The sequence below is a fragment of the Anas acuta genome, chromosome 27 (assembly GCF_963932015.1).
Source record: "Anas acuta chromosome 27, bAnaAcu1.1, whole genome shotgun sequence".
NCBI classification, from domain to species: domain Eukaryota; kingdom Metazoa; phylum Chordata; class Aves; order Anseriformes; family Anatidae; genus Anas; species Anas acuta.
In genome coordinates, this window is record NC_089005.1 from 87,125 (window position 1) to 112,045 (window position 24,921).

Sequence of the window (24,921 nt, forward strand, 5' to 3'; positions counted from 1 at the left end):
AATATAATTTGAAAAAGATGTGTGAAAATATAAACAGTAACATAATACAGTTTTAGGAGCAATGATATAAGCCAAATTTTATTTTGTGTGTGCATGCAAAAATAAAAAAGGGTGCTAGAATCACGTTTAAAACAATGGAATGAAAAAAGTTAGACTATAGCATGTTTTCAGGCAAATTTTGTATAGCTGTAACTTGTAGAATTTTCTTAGAAAGCGCAGAATTGGATTAGAAAGAATTTCATAATCTAGCACTTAATATTACTGGAGATAAGACTGCCCTTTCCCTCAGATTAGTTGATCAAGTGTCACTTTAAAACCAATCAGTTCATTGCATTCATTGCTTGTTTGAGGAGGCTGTCACAGAATGTCAGTCCTTTGGCTTAAAAACCTATTTATTTCAGGTTAAATGTATTGTTGGCTAGTTAACATCTGTGACTTTGCTAATTTGTTGTCATCTGAAATACGACTTTTTTCCTACCTAATGTTTAAATCCCACAAACTTTTCCAGAGAGGACAAACCTTTTTGTCTGCTGTTTTGAGTGCTAAGCAGCAGATTTATGATATTTTACACAAGAACTTCCTTTTGTTTTAATTTTTCATACACATGTTAATAGTGCTACAGTTGTAGTAGTTCCATAATACATTTAATCCTAGGTAATGCATTGTAAGAGCTTTTGAGAATTCCACTCCAGCTTTCTGGATACACGATGGGAATTTTTAAGGCTACTGTGTTCTAAGATTATTTGTGCATCAACTCATAGTTTATTCATTTAGTGACAAATTAAGACATCAACACTCTGATTTTTGCATTCAATTAATTTACAGCCCTCGTTTTTCCAAGTTTCTTCTAGTCCTGCAATTCTATTCTTTCCTTTGTACCTGGGATTATTTCTCATGTCTTTGGGTGTTCTAATTTCTCATGAGGTTACTGTTCATGCAGTATTTACTGTGTGGTGAGAACCAGCTAGCATCTGTGAGACACAGTGTGCATTGCATACTATTCACATGCAATATAATGCCTGCATGATTTTGCATATTATACAATTTGCTCCCTTGGTATACTCAGTGGTTTTATTGTTTGTTTTTCTCTCCTAGCCGGTTGCTGAACCAATTCCAATCTGCAGTTTCTGCCTTGGTACAAAAGAGCAAAATCGTGAGAAGAAACCTGAAGAGCTCATTTCTTGTGCCGACTGTGGCAACAGTGGTAGGTGACTACTTATGATGCTACTAGTAATAACTACAGTAATTTCTGAGACAGAAAAGTTCAGTGTAGTGACTGCTACCAACCCGTATGTATGAGGACTATGCATCTGTGACATATAAGAATTTAGCTGAGCTGAGCTGAATCTCATGGTCCTAGGAGGAAACGCTTGGGTTAACCTAAGACACAAACAGCTTATTTGACTCCTGGAGGTTTCTTTAAAAATGTAGTAATGATTACTAGTTATATTACGTTACAATAAAACAGAACTCAGTCATGAAAAATAATCTTGGTGGGCTTTTGTATGTGGGCATGTCATTTGCTTTCTAGACTATTGTGTTATAAGTGGAATAGAGGCATCTGAAAAAAGGTGTATCTGGATAAGCAAAATTCTACATGGAACTATGTGATTAACAGTTACTGCTGTGAGCTATCTGTGAGCATTAGCAGCAGTGGAATGTTTTTGTTGGTATCACTTTCTTGCTTTCCTGTAGGTCATCCATCCTGTTTGAAATTCTCGCCAGAACTGACAGTTCGAGTGAAAGCCTTGAGATGGCAGTGTATTGAATGCAAAACATGCAGTTCTTGTCGAGATCAGGGCAAAAATGCTGTGAGTACAGTAAAGTATGGACTGAATGAATACAGTATCAGTCTTGTGAATGTTCTGTTAAAATATGCAATAAAATAATTCTAGAGTCAAGTATTTGCAGTTTCTGTTTAAGTTTGGTAGTCTTTCTGAGACCTGTGAAATACCTTACAACTTGTAGTTGAGAAATACGTGCGTGTTCTCTAAGATAGCGACAAATTAATGGGGATTTGATGCACATTTAAAGAGAGATTAAATCTGTCTTCAACAGGATAACATGCTATTCTGCGACTCCTGTGATCGTGGCTTTCACATGGAGTGTTGTGATCCCCCTCTTACCAGGATGCCAAAAGGTGAGAACTTTGGAATGAAAAGGGTAATTTAAGGTGATGTCAGAAGAGATCAGTAGGCAGAAAGTGCTTCTGTACATTTTATTCTCTTTTAGCGACTTTTAACTTGCTATTTATATCATTGCTTTTCAGGTATTAGGGATTGTAAAGTTTCTTTTGGAAAGGGGCAGAGCTGAACATCCAGTTTTTCCACTGTTTCTTGCTTCCTGTGCATTATTATCTGTGAAGGGTTTTGAAAAAATCCTTGAGATCTGAGAGAGTAGAAGTGATCCCTGCAGATTAAAGTAATCAGCTTAAAACTGAATGAATAGCCTTGTACGTAAGAAAGAGATTGGCTTGTGAGTTTTTGAAGTCATATCTGGTTGGACAGTAGAGATTCCTGGAGTATAACCAAACTTCTCTTTTCTGTCAGAGAGCAGACTATCTGTGGAAGATTATCCCTTGATAATTGGAAAAAGAAAAATCTTCCTATAGAAGGTAGTTGGAAGTAGTGTATTCATAAGCAGAATATAGGATAATTAAATGTGTTTGTTTTTTCTGATAATGTACTACCAATTTAAGAAACTTCAAGAACGGTTGTTGGAAGTACATCACGGGAGGTGTGGATAATTAACTGAATTTGACTTTAGATTGCTGGATCATACTTTTTTTTTTTTTTTAACAATGAATATATGATAATTGGGGCCTTTGGTATTGTTCTTAACCTTTCTGTTGGAAAACCTAGGGCCTGTAATTCTCCTTTTCATTCTATAGAGATGTCCACTGCATTCAGTGATGGGGATTTGTGTCTTATAGGTATGTGGATATGTCAAATATGTCGGCCACGGAAGAAAGGAAGAAAACTTTTACACAAGAAGGCAGCACAGATAAAACGACGCTATGCTAATCCAATAGGACGTCCCAAAAACAGATTAAAGAATCAAAACGCAACGTAAGTTTCTATAGAAGAGGAGTAAGATGTGTGATTCTATAGGGCAGTGAGCACTTCTGAAGTGTGTTACCTGCTCTCTGTGAGGAGGTATCTTTTCCAATGAGGAGCTTTTCATTAATTCTTGAAGACAGAATTTCTGAAGAGTACTGTAAAAGAACAGAAGTAATCTCACAGTGCTTCTTTGTGCCTAGGTATTTACTCTGTATAATAACTTAATATTTGGTTTTAAAGTATTCCTTATAGCAATAGATTTTTGCTGATTTTTGTCAAGTCTGTTTCTCTGAATGGTTACTTTTACCATTATAGTAGCTTTGCAATGCTGCAAAGAGAAACATAGTAATCTACATCTATGTTAGAGAAACATAGTAATCTACAATAAAGCAGTTAAGGTGGTCATTTGACAGACTGTCTTGCAACACTATCAGATTAAATATTTTTGTCCATATTCTGCTTCCACTCCTAATGTTCCTGCACTTGTGCAACACTTAATTGCCCAGGGACAGATTGTGTGACTTTGTTATGGTGGTTATGGAACCAGTTGTGGGGGAATTCCTTGGATTACTCTCCACCCAGAGCAATTCCTTTAATTAAGATTGCTGTGCAGTGCTTGTTGTGATGCAACGTTATTAACTATGCTGGGGACAGAACAGTGAAGGAGTATATCATAGTATATTTCTAAATTTTTCAGTTCACCTTTAGCTTCTGTGTGATTCATAAATATGGAAGATGCTAATCTGCTCTGCAACCTAAAACAAACCACTTTACCCAATTTTCTGACCATATCTTTCCTCTTTTCATTCTTTAGATCGAAGGGCCCGTTCAGCAAAGTTCGAACTGGCCCTGGTCGGGGTCGGAAGCGTAAGATAACTCTGTCCAGCCAGTCAGCGTCATCAGAAGGAGGATACCTGGAGCAGACAGATATCTTGGACTTCTGCAGAGATGGCAGCACCACCTTGAAGTTTAATAAGAAAACCAAAGGGCTTATAGATGGCCTTACTAAATTCTTCACTCCCTCCCCTGATGGACGAAAAGCTCGAGGGGAAGTGGTGGACTATTCTCAGCAGTATAGGATCAGGAAAAAGGGTACCAGGAAATCTAGCACTTCAGAGTGGCCCACAGGTAAAGATTTTTCACCCTGCCGATGTAAGTACCCTGTACTCCAAGAAAATGTTCAAAGGCCAGGATATTGAAGTGACTAGAATTTTTTTAGATGCTGGAAACTTTGAGCTGAAAAGCTAACACTCAAATGCAGTTATCTTTAGTGCATCATGATAGAATAGCAGTTGGAAAAGGGAAAAGAGATCTTTGACTCTTCATATGCAATGACAAGATGTGATGAGGGATCGAACAATGCCCTTTGTATATAATGGGTATAATGCCCTTTGATAATGAGGGGCTGGCAGATAACAGGAAATGTGCAAAATAATGTCGAAAAGAAGTTCGAAAGAAGTAACTTAAGGAGTGGTTAATGAGAATAAGAACAACAAGGTAGAAGTATGAAACGGGAAGTAGATAAGAAAGATTCATGAGTTTCCTATCTGTGGTAGAGGCTAGCAAAAATTTCTTTCTCAGTCACAGAAGAGCCTGATTCATGCTGTACTTCTCACCTACCTGCTGGGGAGCATCTCTTGAATTAACACAGTTCTGCTTTACTTGTTTTCTTTTTTAGTTTAAGATGATCATCCATGACTGCACCTTAATTTAATCTTTGTGTTCAGATCTTTAAAGTCTTCTGTATTTTCATAACTTGAGTTGTTCCTAAGCAAGCAGTGGATAATATTCCACAATCAAATACAAGGGTTGAAGCTTTAGAATAGTTAATTGCATTAGCCTGGCTGGTGATGGAACCATTTAAAAAAAAAAAAGTGTGTTACTGGCTTGAGGGTGAGGTGAAGAGAATTGTGGGGTTAGTCTTTTTTGTTTCTATGTGGTGGTGCTGTTCAATTTTTTGTTGTGCTTTGTGTGTGTGTGGAAGGGGGTATTCCTTGGGTGATGAATGCAAGTGTTTTGGTTTTGATTGTGGCAACTACAGGGTTTAAATAGTTTTGTAGTCCTTTTGTGAGAAACAGGCACAGTGGTAAGCCATTTACCTGAAAAGATCTTATAGTAGAGTCCTGGTGGCATTTGTAACAATGAATACCTAAATGCTGCGTTTGAGTCAAATAACTGACATTACTTCTTATGTGTTCAGAAATCCAGAAATGGTTCTTCCTTTTTGGTCCCAATTTGAACAGAAAATTGCATCAAAAAAAAAATCAGCTGCATTCAGTCATTTTGCTACATGTTGTTTCCTGCTGTACTAAAAAGTATGTAACTGTTTGTAAATGTAGGTGATGACAGTTTTCTCACTCAATTACAGACAATCAGGATGGCTGGGATGGAAAACAAGAAAATGAAGAGCGCTTTTTTGGGAGCCAGGATGTCTTAACTGAAAAAGATATGGAGTTGTTTAGAGATATTCAGGAGCAAGCACTGCAGGTAAAGTTAAATTTTTAGTGTTTGGCAGAAAGTACCAAGCCTGTAAAACAGTTTTTTTTAAAAAAAAAAAAAAAAAAAAGTAGACTCCAGATGAGTCAGTCTGTTATAGAAGCTACTGTGCTCTGTTTTTCTGGCTGAGAGTAGAGGGAAACTGATCTCAAGAGAGATGAAGAATAATATAAAAGTGGACATAAGGGTGTTAAGGGGCTGAGGTGAGCATCTAAAAAGCCTTGAGGGCTGTGGCTTTAATTATGTTAGAACATAGCTGTTAACTAGCTGGTAAAATGTATGGAGTGTTAATAAAATATGGGGGCTGTTTGCGTGGGTCATATAGGGCCTCTGGGTGATTTAAACATTTTTTCTAGATATTATTGCTACTTATGAAAAGGGATGAGGCGTTATTTTGTGTGTATATTCACGTATCTGTGTAACGTGTATATATCCATGTCTGTTACATACTGTGTATGTGTGTACTTTTCAGTACCTTGAATGGTTTTATGATTTACTCCTTTTCAAGCCAGAGAGGTCAACTGAATTTATGAGGTGACTTCCCCTGAGCAGTGCTTCTCTAAGTATAACTGTCCTTTTAACTTTCTGCAGATATTTGACTTCTGTTTGTTTACATACAATTCTGTAAAAGGTTGATTCAATTCCAATTAATAAATATAGCCTCTGTACCTAAAGAGTTACAGAACAATGACTTTTGGTAAGACTGAACTCTGCCATCTGTAGGATAAAGCAGACTAAGATGGAGAGCGGTTAACTTTTTTCTGAGGTGCAAATACAGCAATACTGTATAACACTACTTATTTCAAACTTATTTCAAACTTTGTTACAGGTTTGATTTAAGAAAAAAAAAAAAGAAAAAACAAAAGGAAAAAAATGCAATGCTCAGCATATGCATTACTGAGCAAATTACATACCTGACTATGGCTTGCCACCATAGTTTAGAAAAACACTGAAAAGCTGAAACGGTCTATGGACATATATCCACAACAGAGAAAATATTCATCTCCAAACACCTGCTTAGAAAAAAAGAACCTATTTTGAAGAGATTTTTTTTGCCCTATGTGGGGAAAATACTTGTTGTAGTTAAAATACCTTACATTTAAGGTGGCTAGTTGGTTGGTTTTGGTGAGGAAGGCGTTACCCAGAGTTGTGATGCAATGATACAGGAAGTGTGCACTTGTATCTGAGCTAACTGCCTCACCCAGGAGAATGGAAATGTGTGGTGATGTGTCAAAGGCTTTCAAGTGAGCCAAGGAAAAGATATGGCTTAGTGAATGTTCGGGGAGAAAGCTGCTAGCACAGAGGCTGAAGCGGTAGTCTGCTATTGAATGCCTTCTTGTAGTGACTGTGATGTGTAAGCAGCGATACAGGAGCTAGATGTGTGCTGTGTGCCTACCTTTGCACTGGGCATTCATTTGGAGGAGTGTTTTCTTGAGATAGCTATCTCAAGCTAACAAAAAAAGAGCTATGCACTGAATTTTGTTTTGGTAGGTACTGTGTTCACAGTACATATAATCTTAGTGCTGGGAAGACCCTGTGTTCTATTAGTAGACACTTGTATATTCTAGATCCTAGCATCAGGAACAATTTGTGTTTCTGTACTTGGCTATTGAAATAACAAGGGAAGAAATAACAGATGGACTGAAAGAAAATTATATTAATTATATTAAATCTTGCTGTCTACTAATTTGCATGTAAAGAGTATGACATGCAACAGTGTGAAAGGTAGTGGAATATTTGATATGACAATACTCACTACTTCAATTTTGTGAATCATGTTTGCTTGGTATGTGATTGCTGGTTTCTGCATCTTCTTCGAGTTCAGATTGAGTAGGATGGACTGGGTAGATGGAAACACTTCAATTTATTTCAGCTTGCAAGTCTTTCAGTTGGGAATTCACATAAATGTCTTTTTTTCTTGCATAGAAAGTAGGGGTGACTGGACCTCCTGATCCGCAAGTCCGATGCCCCTCTGTCATCGAATTTGGCAAGTATGAAATCCAGACCTGGTACTCCTCCCCATATCCCCAGGAATACTCAAGGTACGAGTGAACATCCTTTTTTGTTCTGCTTCAGTGTTTATGGGAAAGCTGTAGTCCAGCAGGTGTGGAAATCTTAAGAAGATTGTATGTGAATGTAGGACAGACGCCAAGTACATGTAATCCAGATACTTTTCATGGGAGTCTGTAGACGTCTGAAGTTTTTTTTTAGGCTGAATCAGAAAGGCGATAAACTCTCCGTAATATGCTGTATATGCTGTGAACATTAGAATGGCCACGGAAACATAAGATTACATAGATTCCCAAAGAACAGACATGTTATGTTGAAGAGAGAGCAGCCTCAGCTAAATGATCTGACATTGGGCTGTAAGTGATTAGAGTATCCTGGCTGACTGCAGTAGTTCTTGACACGTGGCAATATCTTGATATAAAATTCTTGATATAAAATAATACCGTATTCCCTCAGCAGATTTGTTAACTGTATTTTAAATGACCTTATTAGAAAGGGCTGTTTGCTATATAAGACTTGAAAGAGAAAAATAAGAAGAAATTTAATAAGAATGACTTCTGATGTATTTTTATGTTGTACGGAGTTCAACACATTAAATCATGAATGTTTATTGTTTTACATCTTAGCATTTGAAATGTTCTCCTCTGATACTCATTTAGTTGTTCTTATGTTCTGTTTCTTAAGAACTTTTCAAACTGTCTAGACTGTAAACTCTTCAGACATAAAGTTGATTCAGAATGAGGAATAACTTTCGAAGGCCGTAGCTAGAGAGAGAAAATGAAATAAAACTTATACCATTTCTACCACAGAGCATACGGTCTGTTATCAGGAATTATTCTAGTTCTGCTAAGTGTATTAAATGTAATTGCGAAATAGCATCCCTGCCCAAGTTAGTGTATGCAAATGGAATTAAATCACAGCAGGACAAGATACTCATTTAAATTGTCTATGTCAATGTGGTACATGAAATGGCTTTGTGATGGCATTGACAGATTTCTCATGGGGATTTCTTTTTTTTAAATACGTATTCATTACAGAATAAGTAAATGCTGTAACTTTAAGCATGCTAAGGTTTTTTGTCCTCATTAGCACATACATAGGTTCACTGTATACTGGTTTTGTTTTCATCAAGTTCTTTATCTGCAGGAGTGAGGAATTTCATGTAAAAGTCTGTATCTTCAATCTTGGGTTTTCTTCACCTTTGCTTACAGGCTACCTAAGTTATACCTTTGTGAATTCTGTCTAAAGTATATGAAAAGCAGAACTATTCTCCAACAGCATATGAAAAAGTGTGGCTGGTTTCATCCTCCAGCCAATGAAATTTACAGAAAAAACAATATTTCAGTCTTTGAGGTAAGTTAAGATATGAAGCCACTCACTGTTATCTCTAAGATGGGGTCTTCAGCATCCAGTAGTGTGAGTGTTCTGTAGCCCTGAAGTCTTCATTCTTCAAGCATTCACTTAAAGAATGAAGCAGTGGGTGAAGCAGTACAAGCAAGCAGTGGGTGCTGGTATCATATATAGATTATTCATACAATAATCGTGTGAGAAGGTTTGCTGTGTTTAAAAAAAACAAAAACAAAAAAAAAACTTATTCATTTCAGGAAAATGAATTTTAACTTCTTTTAAGGTAATTTAAGAAGCAATTGGGCTGTGCACTTAGAAACACAGTCTAAAATTTTGGGTAGACCTGTGTGGTGCCAGGAGTTGGACTTAATGATCTTTATGGGTACCTTCCAACTTGGGATATTCCATGATTCTAACAAATGTAACAGGGACTCAGCCATGGCCTTTTTGCTGTGAAATTTTAAATCATTTTAGACTCTGCCTGTGGCATTGAAGCCTTCCTATTGTTACATGTGTCAAATATTTAGGGATGCCCAGATGAAGCATTCTCTTGTATGACAGAATATTGAGTGTAACAACTTCTCCTCGTTTTTGTAAGGTTGATGGCAATGTCAGCACTATCTACTGCCAGAATTTGTGCTTATTAGCCAAACTCTTCCTGGACCATAAGACTCTTTATTATGATGTGGAGCCATTTCTTTTCTACGTGCTGACACAGAACGATGTGAAGGGCTGTCACCTTGTTGGTTACTTTTCCAAGGCAAGTATTTGAATGCTTCAGACTTGGAATTGCTCTGGTGAGAAATGTTGCTTCAGAGTCTTTAACTGTAATTTAGGCCTTTGCATTTTATGTAATATAGTATGCAAACTGAAATGATGGTAATAGAGTTTTAATATTTTTCTCTCCTCTAAAGTCTTTCTGTTGCTCAAGTATGTTTTTCCTAAAAATAATAATAAATAAATAAATAAAAACCTTTGTGGCTTTCTATCTCAGTTTTTGATAACTAATTAGAAGTTGTTCTGTACAACTCCATATTTCTGACTAGTCAGAAGTTTTCTGCTTTTAAAACTTGCTGCTTTTATTTTTATTTTTTTTCCCAACAGGAAAAACACTGCCAACAGAAATACAATGTTTCCTGTATAATGATTCTTCCACAATACCAGCGTAAGGGCTACGGCAGGTTCCTAATTGACTTCAGTAAGAAACTTCTTCACTTTTTTTTCTCCTTTTCATATTTTAATTAAAGACTTAGTCATTAAAGAGGATATCTTTTAAAAATAAAAAAAATAAAATAATAATAATAATAAAAAAAACAAGATCTCATAAAAAGAATACTGATATTCACAGTAATCTGAACTTAACTACTTAGTCTTTTTGTTGGAAAGCTTAAATTCTGAAAACAAGTAGATGAATTTTCCTCTAATTCAGGTGTAAGCAACTATAGGCATTTGCAAGTATAGGGTTTTTGCAGAAGCTTATCTTGTGCATGTAGTTATAAAGAAAGCCAATTAAAACCACACGGTGTGTTCAAACTTTCAGCAGCTTGATTAAGTGAATGTGTCTTAAGCAAAAGGTAGTCATACTTAGGTTTTAATTTAGCCTTGAGAGCAACAAAAAAAAGATGGCTTTTGGCTATGAATACTATTAACAGTTCTCAGTTTCATGTGGATTTTAGTAAATTCACTAAGAAACTTGCCACTGTATCTATACCTCACTTACTATGCTGATATATAGATAGCCTTCCCTGTGGACATGCTAATTTTAGTGTTAATGTCCTAAGGAGAAACTCTACTGCCATAATTATATTAGAATAGTTCTAGAATAGTAAATATCCTGTGCAGATAAGATGTTGTTCTCCTGAAAATATTGATCAATTAATGGAACTCAGTGATATATCTTGAGAAAGTAACAGATTTGGGCTATAGTAGAGCAGCAGTGAGAACACGCCTTTGTCAGCTGATTTTTTTTTTCTTTTTTGTTATATTGGGGAGATATAACCTCTCTGTCTTATTGAACCTGTGCAGCGTATCACAGTCTTTTAATTGAGGTTCTTCTATGGGTAGAAGAACTCTAGTATGGCCCTGAAATTTCTTAATAGAGAATTTTTAAGTAAATTGTTTGCTTTATTAGTTTTAAAAAGTTAAAATATGTTTTCCTTTTATCTTCTTTAAAATGACAATTACCATCTTAATTTTGTCTAAAATTAATGAATTTTGTACAAAGTAGCTGATCTGAGGCAGTTGTCACTAGTTAAGCTAATGGCAATTGCTGAAGTTATTTGCTTTCAAATCATGTATTTCTTCAAAGCCCAAAGTGACACTCACTGATAGATACATTAATGACTTAACTGGCAGAGTTGTAGTTTCAAAGATTCAGCAGACCTCACGCTATCTGTACTACAGTCCTAGGTTAGTTTCTAGGTAGTCAACTGCTGCCATCTTGTGGTATTGTCCATAGCCAATGTGGAAAAACAATGTAGTTTAGAAACCTCGTACTCTATCGTTGAATAACAGAAATTTGAACCCCCCAGAACAGGGCTGATCACTCGGTGCATCCTTCAAAAGTGTAATATATATTATCTCATAAGAAGCATTCAGCTACTTTCTTGCTCTTGTAGAACTTGGAGTAACAGGATGCAGAAGCTATATATGCCAATTTTTTGAACATTTTTTCATGTGATTCTTTAGGCTATCTGCTTTCAAAGCGTGAAGGTCAAGCAGGATCACCAGAGAAGCCCCTGTCAGACCTGGGACGACTCTCATATATGGCTTATTGGAAAAGTGTAATATTGGAGTGCCTTTATCACCAACATGACAAGCAATTAAGCATCAAGAAATTGAGTAAGCTGACTGGAATCTGCCCTCAAGATATCACTTCCACTCTGCATCACCTGAGAATGCTTGACTTCCGTAGTGATCAGTGAGTACCGTATTCCTGTTTTATTTCCAGACAAACTCAGGTGTATTTGAATGAACTTCAAGGATGTTTGGAGACAAGTCACATCCAATAATCTTGATTTTATTTAAAAGTAATGTGACCAAATATTGACTGTTGAGATCTTTGATGTTCTCATGCAGTAAAAGAATTGTCCTGTGCTGAAGCTGCATGAGGTTACCAGCCATGTAGCAGTGCAGCTGTGAAATGTCCAAGTAATTCACAGCTGTGAGAGAAAGCAACCTGGTCTGTTGTTCTCCTGGGGTCCCTCTGCATAATCAGTCTAATAACCTCACAGGACAGAGCAGGAGGATCTCTAGAGAGAAGGGAACATGTTCCTTTTTCCTGACACTGAGCAGACAGTTGTTTTCCCCTTTTCTCTGCATGTGCAAGATACAATTAACTTGCTCAGACAATGGGATAGATCAATGGGAGAAATGAGGTGTATGGGTATAGAATAGAGGTTTGTCCAGCTGAGTGTACCAGTCAAGTGAAATACAGGGAATTGTTCTTAATTCAGACAGTTGCTGTTTTGGGAGTGGGCTTGTATTCTTAGTTTGTGTTAAACTTACTTTAGAGCACCTTTATGTCCTCATTTCACAGTGTGCTTTCTAATTTGATTAAAAAAATAATAGTAATCAGTGATATTACTCCCAAATAGCTGAATAAAATCCAGTCTGGCAGTGGGAACGTAACTCTGTAAAGCAACCTTCTTGTTATCACTGAGCATCTTTTGCCTTATGTTGCCTTTTTACCAAATGGCTTAACCCCTGACTGTTTAACAGATAACAACAGTGTAAGTGTAATATCTATGTAAGGATAATGGCTTCACCTTTAACAAGAAACGGAAAGAATTTTAACATTTTCTCAGTTCTAAGATGCTTTCTCTAGTCTGAAGCCATTGCATATTTGCAGATTGTAGATTTTTAATAAACTTCCTGAATTCTCTGAAGTTACTGCAATTGAGATTACGATGATTAAGAGTACACAGATTTTTCTTTATTTTGTATGTCACATGATATGTATAGTAAGTAGCCTGTTGTTGATCAGAGTATTATTACTGTTCAGATTTGTGATCATTCGTCGCGAGAAACTTATCCAAGAACATATGGCAAAGCTTAGAACTAATGTGAGACCTATAGATGTGGATGCGGAATGTCTGCGTTGGACACCTGTTATAGTTTCCAACTCAGTTGTCTCTGAGGATGAAGAAGAAGAGACAGAGGATGGGGAAAATGAAGAGCAACAACATCAGAAAGAAAAAGATTCAGAGGCCAGCGTAAGAGTGACTTGGTTACTTCTATGCGGCATATAGTTTATATTCAGTGCTTTTGCAGGCAGTACTAACAAAATTTCAAACAGCAAGCTTGGTCGTTCTGCATAATAATAATAATTTTAAAAAAACATTGTGGTCGTAATTGGGTGATGTATTTTTGTAGTTTCAGATTAGATACTAGAAAATAGTATCACTGAGGCATAGCCTGTAAAAGGTTAAAGTCTTTTTCAAATTATTAAAGAGCACCCTTAATGCATTCTTGAGTGTGTGGAAGTCATGGTGTTTTCAAAAAAATAAAAAATAGCAAAACAACCCCCTTCCTACTCTCAAGCAACCTGGACTCTCATCAAATTACTGAAAAGGCATTAAGTTTGAAGGCACCCAGCACTTCTACAAGTGAGAAATTCCATAAATAAAAATGACAAAAAATCATCAACATTTTTTACCAAAATATTTTCCATTGTTGCTTTGCAAAATCACCAGTAACTTTATCGTAAATCACTGCTCACAGAGCAGTGAAACTTTCTGAAATCTAGGCTGCTAACCTGGAAGGGTTGTGCTCTCACATCAGGTGATGAATGCTGACTAGAGTACCATTTCAGAGAGAAATTATAGAACATTACTACATTCGCATGAAACTCATTGTGCATTTTTAGGAAAAAACACTTCTTGTAATTTTCAAGATAATTGTGAGGTAAATACTATGTTTGAATGTAGCAAGGTTATGCTTGCATTCTAGCAGGCCACTGGATGGCTGCTGCCTACTGAAGTCAATTGTCAGGAAGCTAATCTGGGGTACGTTGTCATCTGGTAGGGAAAGGAATTGCAGTGGGCAATATTGCAACATCATAAAAGTCAATTCATTTATTCATTTGCTATTCTCAGATTCTGAAAAGTCACCCTTGTTAAAGTTTTCTGAATTCTTGCTCAAAAGCTTTTGCTGAATCAGTTTCAGGAGAGATGTGCATGATTAAATAGGAAGTATGAAATCTATTTATTTTTATTTACGTTAGATGGTAAAATCTGTGTCATGGGAGAAGAAAGAGCAAGAGCCTTATTCACCTACAAAGAATGAAAAAAAGCCAGACATTGTTGCTCCGGTCAGTTCTACACGGCCAAACAAGCATGTTTTTCCCCTGGACAGTCTTCCTGCAAACAGTCAGTCATCACGAAGAGGTCGATGGAATCGCAAGGGCAAAAAACTTCGAGAGACCTTTTGTGAGAAGGAACCAATATTGCCCACTGAGGACAAGACAGACATTCCTGGTGAGCGATGCAGTGAATGTGAAGAGAAATCAGCAGCCTCACAAGGCCGGTGCAGTGAATGTGAGGAGAAGTCAACAGCTTTGCAGGGAAGATGTGGCGAATGTGAGGAGAAGTCTCCAGCCCCAAGAGGTCGGTATGCTGATGATGAAGAAAAATCTGCAGTTTCCCAGGTGCAGTATGGCAAAAGTGAAAAATCTGCAATTCCTCGTCGGCGGTACAGTGAAGGTATGGAAAGATGGAGAGGACAGCTGAAAAACATGGAGTCACTGAAGTGTAGGTTCCCAGAAGACTGTGAAAGATTACCCCGCCGCTACCGCGATAGTGATAGGGCGCTTCCAAGATGTTTTAGTGAGAGTAGCGAAGATGATGATGATGACCCTGTGAGTCCCCGATCAAGCTCTCCACCTGTTCTCACCAAGCCAACTTTAAAACGAAAGGTGTGCGCTTTATTTCTTGTTGTGTCTGTTATGCAGTATATTTTGTCAATATCTTGGTACTGTTTTAAGGGTCAGTGCAATTAAATGTACAAGTAACACCTGTTCAGTGTTCCAGGTCTCTGGAGAGTACTTTATGCTATCTTACTGCTAGTGGTGTGTTGTTTGTTGTTTTTGTTTTTTGCATCAGAGGTAGTTTTTTTTTCCAGATTTCTCACTTGTGGGTTTGATGTTTTCCAACTTGCCCGTTAAAGTTTTACTCAATTACACTGAGTAAAAACAGATACAATCCTACTTTTAAAAGAAGCTTTAAAAACACAAATGCTATCTAAACAGCTAAAATCACAGCATAAAGTCTTTGGAATCATTTACCTTGGAGATGTCTGTCAACATGACCAAGAAAATCCTGTCTTCATGGGATGCTACACTAAAAAGTTATTTTCTATATCACCTTTGTAGATTATTCTAAACTATTCACATCTATGCTTTAGTGACTCTGAATTCTCATCTGTTAAGGTTATCTTCAGCTATTTAAATGGCTTATAGCATTTAAAGATGGCCATCACAGATGCACAGATGCCCATCCATCAATATGCATGAAAGTCTATGGTCTTGCATTGTATTTGATATCTGTCTAAACGAAGGCAGATGCTGGCCTGTATTTCCAAGTGAAGTTCAAAATTTGAATTCAAAAAAAGAATCCCTGGTCCTACTTAGACTGTCGAACTCTGCTGTTCATGTTCTCTGTTTTTTTTTTTAGCATCCTATTTTTAGTATACATGATAAAAATATCTTTTCTTCTACCTTCTGTTTTCAGAAGCCAATTCTTCATCGGAAAAGAAGGGTACGCAAGCGTAAGCACCACAACAGCAGTGTTGTCACTGAAACAATCTCAGAGACGACAGAAGTGCTGGATGAACCATTTGAGGATTCAGACTCTGAACGACCAATGCCACGATTAGAGCCTACATTTGAGATTGAGGAGGAGGAAGAGGAAGAAGAGGAGGAGGAAGACGAGGAGAATGAACTTTTGCCCAGTGGATACTTTCGGCACTTAGCCCCACAAGACACCCTCAGGAACAGACCCTCTTCTAAGAGAAAGTCCAAAGATGAGGAGGAATCCGATGACACTAATGGTATGTTTGGTGGTAAACTTTTGAAAGTTTGTTTAAGCATAAGTTACTAGTCATACCAGCCTGAAACATTCCCAAATGTTATGAAAATATGGTGCCTTAACTTTAAGCACTGACCCGATCACAGGGCATTTTCATTTCATCGTTTCTAGTGGATCTGGTGTAAGCGGTTGTGGAAAAACCTGTGCAGCAGAGCTGCTTACAGCAATAAAATAAAAATTAATTAGAGAGTCCTCAGTTTTCCATAACAGAGAAATACTTATTTCTTTTGAGATCCTGTTTTTCATCACATTACATGTCCTGCCTCACAGCTTTTAATATCAAGAGTGATACTTGAATAAAGAATGATATTTGGAAAGTCACTTTTATGACTTACATACACTATGTACCACAGTGATAAATTTCTTGCTCACCTAGTTTGTAAATGCTTCACTTTCTTACCATCCTGTTTTCAATTTAGTGCTTCCTGTTTCCTGGTGTCACTTCTGATGCTTTGTTTCTGAACTTCTGCAAATTTGTTAGTACCTCAGAGGTAATAATGTAATAAGCACACTGATTTAGGGTTTTGCTGCTCCTGAAATACTGTATCTGTTGTTTTTTTTTTTTTTTGCCTTTGATACAGTTGTGTTTGCATATGCGAAGTAAAACTAAAGTGATCTTAGAGAAAATACGATGTATTTTCAGTTATCTAAACATATTATTACATGGGGATAATAATCAAGCAGTACAAAAAGCTTACTACTGGACATTTTGGATAAAGCATTACACTAGGTGGAATTGTGGTGGCACAGCCTTCTGACATTTCAAAAAGGAAGTATAAAAGTCACTTATACTTGGTTCAGATTTAGAGTATTTTAATCATAACTATGAGTTAGAAATGTTTATGGGAAGCTTAGATTCACTGCAGTTTTTCCTTCACTACAGAAAGCTGATTGTACATTCTTAATAGCTAAGGGTGTTTTGGGTTAGATACTAACTTAATGTCTAGCTGAGTCAGTGCGTGGAAGGTGTTTTATGATTTCCCTCTGTGACATTTCAATCTATTAAATTTGGTGTCTGATTAGAGTTTGAATTGGCTCTGATTGCTGTCAGGGCTACGGTGAGAATGGGTAGTGTGGTGTAGTGACTTGAGGCTGGTATTTAATATGGATTTGGCATTCTGGAAGACAGGTATTCTGTGGTATAGGAAACAAAAAAAGCTTCTCTGTATATTCTAACAGTGTTGTACAACTTAGGAGAAGAGGGAGCTCTTTGACAGGTTGGGCTGTATTATTTTGCTTTTCCTGCTTCTACAAGAGTTCTACTGTGAATGTGAATGCTGTAAGGATCTTCTGTTCAAGCTCACCTGCACACTGACTTTTAACTAAGCGCAACAGAAAGCGTGTATGGATGTATGTATCCCAGTATCCTCAAAAACTGTGCAGAAAAGTTGAGTGGTTATTAAACCCATATTCTTTTGTAAAGACAGTGTCAACTGCATGTGGTAAAAATCACAGAATCACAGTCCCTTCAGGTTGGAAGGGACCTCTGGAGGTCATCTGGTCCAGCTCCCTTGCTCAGGACACAGTTGCCATGGATTGTGTCCAGATGGCTTTTGAGTATCTCCTAGGAGGCAGACTCCTCAACCTCTGGGCAACCTGAAGTGTTCTCTGATGTTTAGAGGGAACTTTCTATGTTTCAGTTTGTGCCTGTTGCCTCTTGTCCTGTCACTGGGCACCGCTGGAAAGTGTGCCACCATCTTCTTTATGCCCATCTTCAGGTATTTGCATGGATTGTTAAGATCCTTCTGAGCCTTCTCTAGTCCCAGCTCTCTCAGCCTTTCCTTATAAGAGAGATGCTCTAGTCTCTTAGCAGTCTTAGTGGCCTCTTGCTGGACTCTTTCCGGTGCCTCCATATCTTTCTTGTATGGAGGAGACCAGAACCAGACACGTTTAATATTATATTACTCTAAGGGGAGCCTACCATCATAAGATTTTTATGTATTTATTCTTTAAGATATTAAATCCATGACAGTACAGGTGAAAGCACAGTATCTTTAGGTAAGAGATGGTAAAAGCTAATCTTACGTAGTAGATAGAAAACGTAAGGGAAGGGGAAGAGAAATAGTTTTTTGTTTTTGTTGTTTGTTTTTTAAGCAGGTTAATTTAATTTTTTTAAGACCCTAAATATTAATGCTTTAACAAATATCATGAAAGTAGCATTTTCTTCCTGCCTAAATATATGCTGTCTGTGGTTGATACTTTCTTTCCTCTATTCACACTCCAAATCTATTTTATGGATGACTTAAAGGAGTTGTTGAATTTTGAAATCAGTATTTATTTTAAGTTAATTTTTAATACTCAGGATTTTTCCAGGATGTTTCTGGTCAGGGGCATTCAGAATAAATGCCTGACATAATTAGTTAATTAAGATAATTAGTTAATTAAGATAATTAAGCTGCTTTTTTATCAGTAGGGTGAAAGGGAGATTGTTGTGAATCTTGTTTGCCTTTACTACTATTTTGGGGCAAATATTGAAAAAAAAAAAAACAGCTGACAGGAAAAGAGGGGATTTGGTAAATGAACTGAAGTGCATTTCACTGGGATGGTCTCACAGGAATTTGAAGGTCTTGTCAGTAAGAAGATGAGCATGGTTTTCTAAATCAGTCAAAGAGATTCATATAATCGTTAAATATATGAACAAGGGAAACCTCAAGTGGAGCAGAGACACCCAGTCATCTCTTTATTTAGATTTAGTGAAACTACTACAACTGTCTTTACTAAGTTATTTGCACTTTAAAAGAGTATTGATGAACTGAAAAACTTTGAAGAATAGTCATGAGCTGATTAAGGCACTGAAACACATTTTCTCTAATGACAGATTCAAATAATTCTGTCACCTTAGATTATAAGCAGAGGCAAAATATTATTACTTATATTTGCTTATGTAAGGACTATTGTGTGGTAAGAGGAATTATCTGCCCAGCAGATGAAAGAAACTAACACAAAAGCAGATTAAGAAAATCTGGTGTCTGAAGACAGAAATTCAGATGATAAAGCATGAGTATCAACTAGTGTCAATGCAATTGTTTATCAACTGTTGTGTGAAATGTCACTGGCTATCCTAATCAACAGGTTGAAGACAGAATTGCTTCAGGGAAAGCCTTATAGTATTCAGTAAGTTCTCAGTAGATTATGTCAGCGTTTGTTTCTGGCAGTATAGGCCGTGAACCTATTTTCATATTTAGAAAGCCACTGAAATGCAGAAATTGCTTCATCAAATGAAAGTCAGATGAGAGTGAAATTCAGCTTCCTTAATTGTTTTCTCAGGATAAAAAAAAAAATCCAGGCAAATTCAGTCACCTGTATATTTCTATTGACATTATGGACGCTCAAAAACATAAGCCATGACAAAGCAGAAGTACTTTCTTCAGCAGAGGCACAAAATACAGATCTAAATGGAAATACAATATTATTGTAACATCTAGTGCTACACTGGAACATTTTCATTTGTAAGCATATTGTATAAATAAAATCTTTTAAAGGGTGGTGAGTCTGTCCAGGATTTTATTATATAGACTAGTGCTTCATTGATTTATACATTGAAGGTTAAGAGCTTTGACCATGCAAAATCTTGAAATCATCGGTGTTCTTTGAAAATGTAATGTTCTGTGTGACTGCTGATGAGTAGACTTTGATCCTTCTTGCTCCCTTCACAATAAATCACTACGCTATTATTGATGTATGAAGTTGATAATCATAATGGAATACTTGGGAAAGCTTCTGTGAATGCTCGGGTAAAACAAAATGTTTGAACAGTGTCTTTCCATTTGTGTTTTCAGGTACCCCAACTTTGAAACCATTATCTATGCTGAGAAAATGTGAAGCAAAGGATTGTTCACTTGAACCAGATACTTCTACACCCATGAAAAAGAAGAAGGGATGGCCAAAAGGCAAGAGCCGAAAACCAATCCACTGGAAGAAGAGACCTGGTCGAAAACCGGGTTTTAAACTGAACCGGGAAAAAGTGCCATCGTCAGTTCAGGGTGAGGGAGCTGATGCAGTGGTAGGTAATTCAAAACCAGGGCGTAAGCCCAAAATTTCAGATGAAGAGGAAGGTGTTGAGCAGAAAGAAGAGCTACCTCTAACTGAGGAAAGGAAAGAGGAAGATGTGAATATGGAAGCAGAAGAGGTAGGAGAGGGAGAAGAGGAAGATACAGCCAGCAGTGAAGTAAGAGCAGTTTCTCCTGTGGACAGCAGCAGCAGTCCAGTGCCAGAAGTTAAAGAGCCTGAGATAGAAGAGGAGGTAGAGGAGAAGCCAAGGGTATTAGAAGAGCAAAGGCAATCAGAAGAAGAGCAGCAAGAACTAGATGAACCTGAGCATGACCATGAAGAAGAAGATGAAATTGCAGTTGTGACAAATCAAAATGAAGACCATGATGCTGATGATGAAGATGATGGTCATCTAGAGTCTATGAAGAAAAAAGAATTGGAGGAACAGCCTGCCAGAGAAGGCGTGAAGGAGGAGCCCGATGTGCAGGAATGTTTTTTAGAAGCAGACATGCAAAACAGTAGAGAAGATGCAAAAGGAAAAGATGAAGCAGAGGCAGATTCTGAGGAAGAGCAGGCTTCCAATGAAACATCAGTGGGCTCAGAGCATGTCCCTGGGTCTGAGGATGATCATGAAGAAGAGCAAAGTAACAAAGAAGGATTAATTGAATTAAAGGAAGAGGAAGAGATTCCTCATAGCGAACTAGATCTTGAAACTGTTCAAGCAGTCCAGTCCTTGACACAGGAGGAAAGCAATGAGCATGATGTAGCTTACCAGGACTGTGAAGAAACTCTTGCAGCTTGTCAGACTCTGCAGAGTTATACCCAGACTGAGGAGGATCCTCAGATATCAATGGTTGAAGATTGCCAGGCCTCAGAACACAACAGTCCAATATCCTCTGTTCAGTCCCACCCCAGCCAGTCTGTACGTTCTGTCAGCAGCCCAAATGTGCCTGCTCTGGAGAGCAGCTACACCCAGATAAGCCCTGAACAAGGATCCCTGTCCGCACCCTCTATGCAGAACATGGAGACCAGCCCCATGATGGATGTGCCTTCAGTATCGGACCACTCTCAGCAGGTGGTGGATAGTGGCTTCAGTGACCTTGGCAGCATTGAGAGCACTACAGAAAATTACGAAAACCCGAGCAGCTATGACTCTACTATGGGAGGCAGCATTTGTGGAAATAACTCTTCCCAGAGCAGCTGTTCCTATGGGGGACTGTCCTCTTCTAGCAGCCTCACTCAGAATAGTTGTGTTGTCACTCAGCAAATGGCAAACATTGGCAGCAGTTGCAGCATGATGCAGCAAAGCACTGTCCAGCCTGCAGCTAACTGCAATATCAAGTCACCTCAGAGCTGTGTCGTAGAAAGGCCTCCAAGTAACCAGCAACCAGCACCGCAGCCACAACAGCAGCAGCCTCAGTCACAGCAGCCACAGCCCCCGCCTCCACCCCAGCAGCAACCTCCACTGTCTCAGTGCAGCATGAACAACAGCTTCACCCCAGCACCTATGATCATGGAAATACCTGAATCAGGAAGCACTGGTAACATAAGCATCTATGAGAGGATTCCAGGGGATTTTGGGGCTGGGAGCTATTCACAACCATCAGCCACGTTCAGTTTAGCCAAGTTGCAGCAGCTGACGAACACCATTATGGACCCTCATGCCATGCCTTATAGCCATTCTCCTGCTGTGACTTCCTATGCAACCAGTGTTTCTCTGTCCAACACAGGACTGGCTCAGCTCGCTCCCTCTCACCCATTAGCAGGCACACCACAAGCACAAGCCACCATGACACCCCCACCGAACTTGGCGTCTACCACCATGAACCTCACGTCACCTCTGCTTCAGTGTAACATGTCTGCTACCAATATTGGCATTCCACACACGCAGAGGTTGCAGGGGCAGATGCCGGTCAAGGGGCACATTTCCATCCGCTCTAAATCAGCGCCGCTGCCCTCTGCGAGTGCACACCAGCAGCAGCTCTACGGCCGCAGCCCACCCGCAGTCGCCATGCAGGCCGGCCCTCGTACATTGGCTGTTCAGCGGGGTATGAACATGGGGGTCAACCTCATGCCAACCACCCCGTACAATGTTAACTCCATGAATATGAACACCCTGAACGCCATGAACAGCTACAGGATGACACAGCCCATGATGAACAGCAGTTACCATAGTAACCCTGCCTACATGAACCAGACAGCACAGTATCCTATGCAGATGCAGATGGGAATGATGGGGAGCCAGGCCTATACCCAGCAGCCTATGCAGCCAAATCCTCATGGGAACATGATGTACACTGGCCCCTCCCATCACAGCTACATGAATGCTGCAGGGGTGCCCAAGCAGTCTCTCAATGGACCGTACATGAGAAGATGAGCAAGATGAACTTGCATCCTAAAAACTTAAATATATATAAATAAAGGAACCTTTTATACTGACGAACCAGAGAAAATGGACCTTTTTCCAGTTAAAATATTGCTGTAGATTTAGAGGGATTTTCTTTGGTTTATTTTATTTTTAGGAAGCCTGGTGTTTTTTTTGTTGTTGCTTTTTGTTTTTGTTCTGGGGGGTAGTGTTTTCTTCACAATCCTGAAACATTTTACAGCTAAAATCATTTACAGATATTTTTTAGAGGGAAAACATGCACAAAATCTTTTCATAATTTAAAAAGAGCCTTACTTTGCTGACCATGTGGACAGAATATGTGTAACAGTTAAATCATCTTTCTAAATTTTTTTCAAATGTATGTCCTTCTCCCTTTCTTGTGCCCCTTTGTATGCAGTTTTTAGTGCTGCAGTAATGTAAAATGTCTGACATCTCAAAGAGTAACAGCGTTTCCCTCCAAACCCCACTTGAAGTTTCCTACTTCTAGCAGGAGGCACTTACTGGGAGACGTGGAAAGGGACACAGGATAAATGAAGCTCTTCATTTCTGCAAGTCAGGAAAAAATGTTAATCTTTATCTTTCCCTGACTCCTTCCCCTTCAGTAAAATTTGGATTTACATGTAAACAAACTATTCAAATCGGTGTTTTTGTAGATGAGTTCACTGAAATTGTATGTTTCATTCTGAAAATATAATGTAACTTCAAACAGATCCTGTTCACCACCCAGACATGCACATGTGCGCCTGCACAAATGTTCTGTCACTGAACTACTGGGAGCATCTTGAGAGAGCTGTTAATAACCCTCGTGCAGTCATGAGGAGAATAGCATGGTTATTGGGCTGCTAGGACAAAATACGGTTGCAGGCTCTTCAGGTGAACTGCATGTCAGCCATAACTTGGATCCCAAACTCTGCTTTAGTATGTACTTCGAAATGCTGAGGGTCTTGGTTCTGAGCCTTTGAGTAGGCTGAGCTCAAAAGCAGCTGTTTCCAGTGGTCTGCCTCTTAACCTTTTTTCTTAGGTAATCTTGGAAGATAAAGTGTATGTTTTAGGTGGCTTGATGAGAACCCTATGGTGTCCTTGTCACTATTCCATTCCTGGTGTGGTGTAGGAAGTAGCTGAATGTGCCGCTCTTGGGGGGAGTTGGTGACATCGAACACTTCCTTGATTCTTCTGCTATGTTTGAGGCCGTTTCATCTGAATAGCCACACTTTTGATCTAGTGTGGGAAATGAGGGGAATTGCCTGTTCTGCAGGAGTGAAACAGCCCAAACACCACAGTAGGATGCAGGTGGCAGGATTTTGCTGTTTATTACTGCATAATCCCATTTGCATTCTTTTCTGGCTACACTGCTCTGTGATAGAGACAGCAGTTGCTGGCATGTCACCCAATACAAAAAGGGATACCCTTTAAGGTAGAGTTTTGTTGTTTTTTAATTGTATATGAAGTAGAAATGCAGACACATTAAGACTAATTTCTTTTGTTTTAAAACCAAAAGAATCTAAAAGTTGGGTTTCTTCAGATGCACTAAAATGGACTTTTCCTCCAATAACTGCTAACCATAAAAGGCAGAATTCAAAGGACTTCCACTTCTTATTTCTGTTTAGTTTTGAGCATGTACAAGGCTGTGTAGGACCCCATTTCTCTGTATATACTATTCCAGTTCCAAATATCCCATGTAGAAAGCGCACTGTGCTGCCCTCTCCTTCCTAGATCGTAGCTGTGTCACTGCTTCCTGACTGCTGGGGGTAGTGGGGCAGGCACGGGTCTGCAGCAGGAGGAGAAGCTGTTGAAATGAGGGCCGTGAGTTTAGTTTGTTTGCTGTTATGTTTGGTTTGGTTTTGTATTTTTTTTTTTTGGTTTTATGTTTTATTTTTGTTTTTTTAAATCAATTGGGCAGCTCCCTTTTCCACAAGCCTTTGTGACTGTAGAACTATTGTAGAAAAAATGTTCTTTTCTATATATAAAAAGAAATTATCCAACGCAGTAATATTGGTACCTACCATTTTTCACTTCTGTTTAAAAATAAAATAAAATATGTATTTTTAGCAAGATAACTTGGGTAATCTTCTAAAAGAAATTAAAAAAAAAAATCTCACTGTTAGTGACTTTGATGCCTTTTAAAATAAGAGCTTTTTCATTTCATTCCATCTTTAAAATTTTTTATCTTTGTTGTAGAATATTAAAAACTATTTTAAGAAAGATAAAAATTCTCTTTAAAGAGATCTCTAGAGTGTGTGAATAGGAGCTCCAGATGCCTCTAAAAGCCGCATGTACAAATGAAGCTGAGTCTATTCCTGTCTGTTTATATTTGCTTTTCCTGTTTTGTAACCTCTTTGTACTTTGTTCATGGTGACTTGTAAGCTAAGGGGAAGGGGGTGCCTAGATGCCTTTGTAATTCTCCATGTCATACGCTCCTGGCTGGATGGTCTCCCTTCCTCTACTTGTATGTAATATCACTTTTTTTTCCCCTTTCTAGCAAGTACTTTCAAAAGAACTCTGTACATTTTAACATAAAAAATAAATTATGTTGAGCCATTTTGGATGT

The 24,921-nt window shown here is 38.3% G+C and overlaps 1 protein-coding gene across 1 annotated transcript in view; it reads left to right on the forward strand.

The window, feature by feature from the left end:
• Positions 1 to 24,918, forward strand: part of KAT6A (lysine acetyltransferase 6A) — a 41,044-nt gene extending 16,126 nt beyond the window's left edge. The window contains exons 4-18 of the mRNA XM_068662122.1: positions 1,096 to 1,204; positions 1,696 to 1,811; positions 2,059 to 2,140; positions 2,933 to 3,068; positions 3,874 to 4,187; positions 5,428 to 5,546; positions 7,482 to 7,597; positions 8,777 to 8,918; positions 9,511 to 9,672; positions 10,017 to 10,110; positions 11,601 to 11,832; positions 12,916 to 13,126; positions 14,137 to 14,826; positions 15,641 to 15,959; positions 19,777 to 24,918. Of these exons, the coding sequence (XP_068518223.1) occupies positions 1,096 to 1,204; positions 1,696 to 1,811; positions 2,059 to 2,140; positions 2,933 to 3,068; positions 3,874 to 4,187; positions 5,428 to 5,546; positions 7,482 to 7,597; positions 8,777 to 8,918; positions 9,511 to 9,672; positions 10,017 to 10,110; positions 11,601 to 11,832; positions 12,916 to 13,126; positions 14,137 to 14,826; positions 15,641 to 15,959; positions 19,777 to 22,364 (5,430 nt within the window). The 3' untranslated portion in view covers positions 22,365 to 24,918. The remainder of the gene's footprint in view (positions 1 to 1,095; positions 1,205 to 1,695; positions 1,812 to 2,058; positions 2,141 to 2,932; positions 3,069 to 3,873; positions 4,188 to 5,427; positions 5,547 to 7,481; positions 7,598 to 8,776; positions 8,919 to 9,510; positions 9,673 to 10,016; positions 10,111 to 11,600; positions 11,833 to 12,915; positions 13,127 to 14,136; positions 14,827 to 15,640; positions 15,960 to 19,776) is intronic.
• The last annotated feature ends 3 nt before the right edge of the window (positions 24,919 to 24,921 follow it).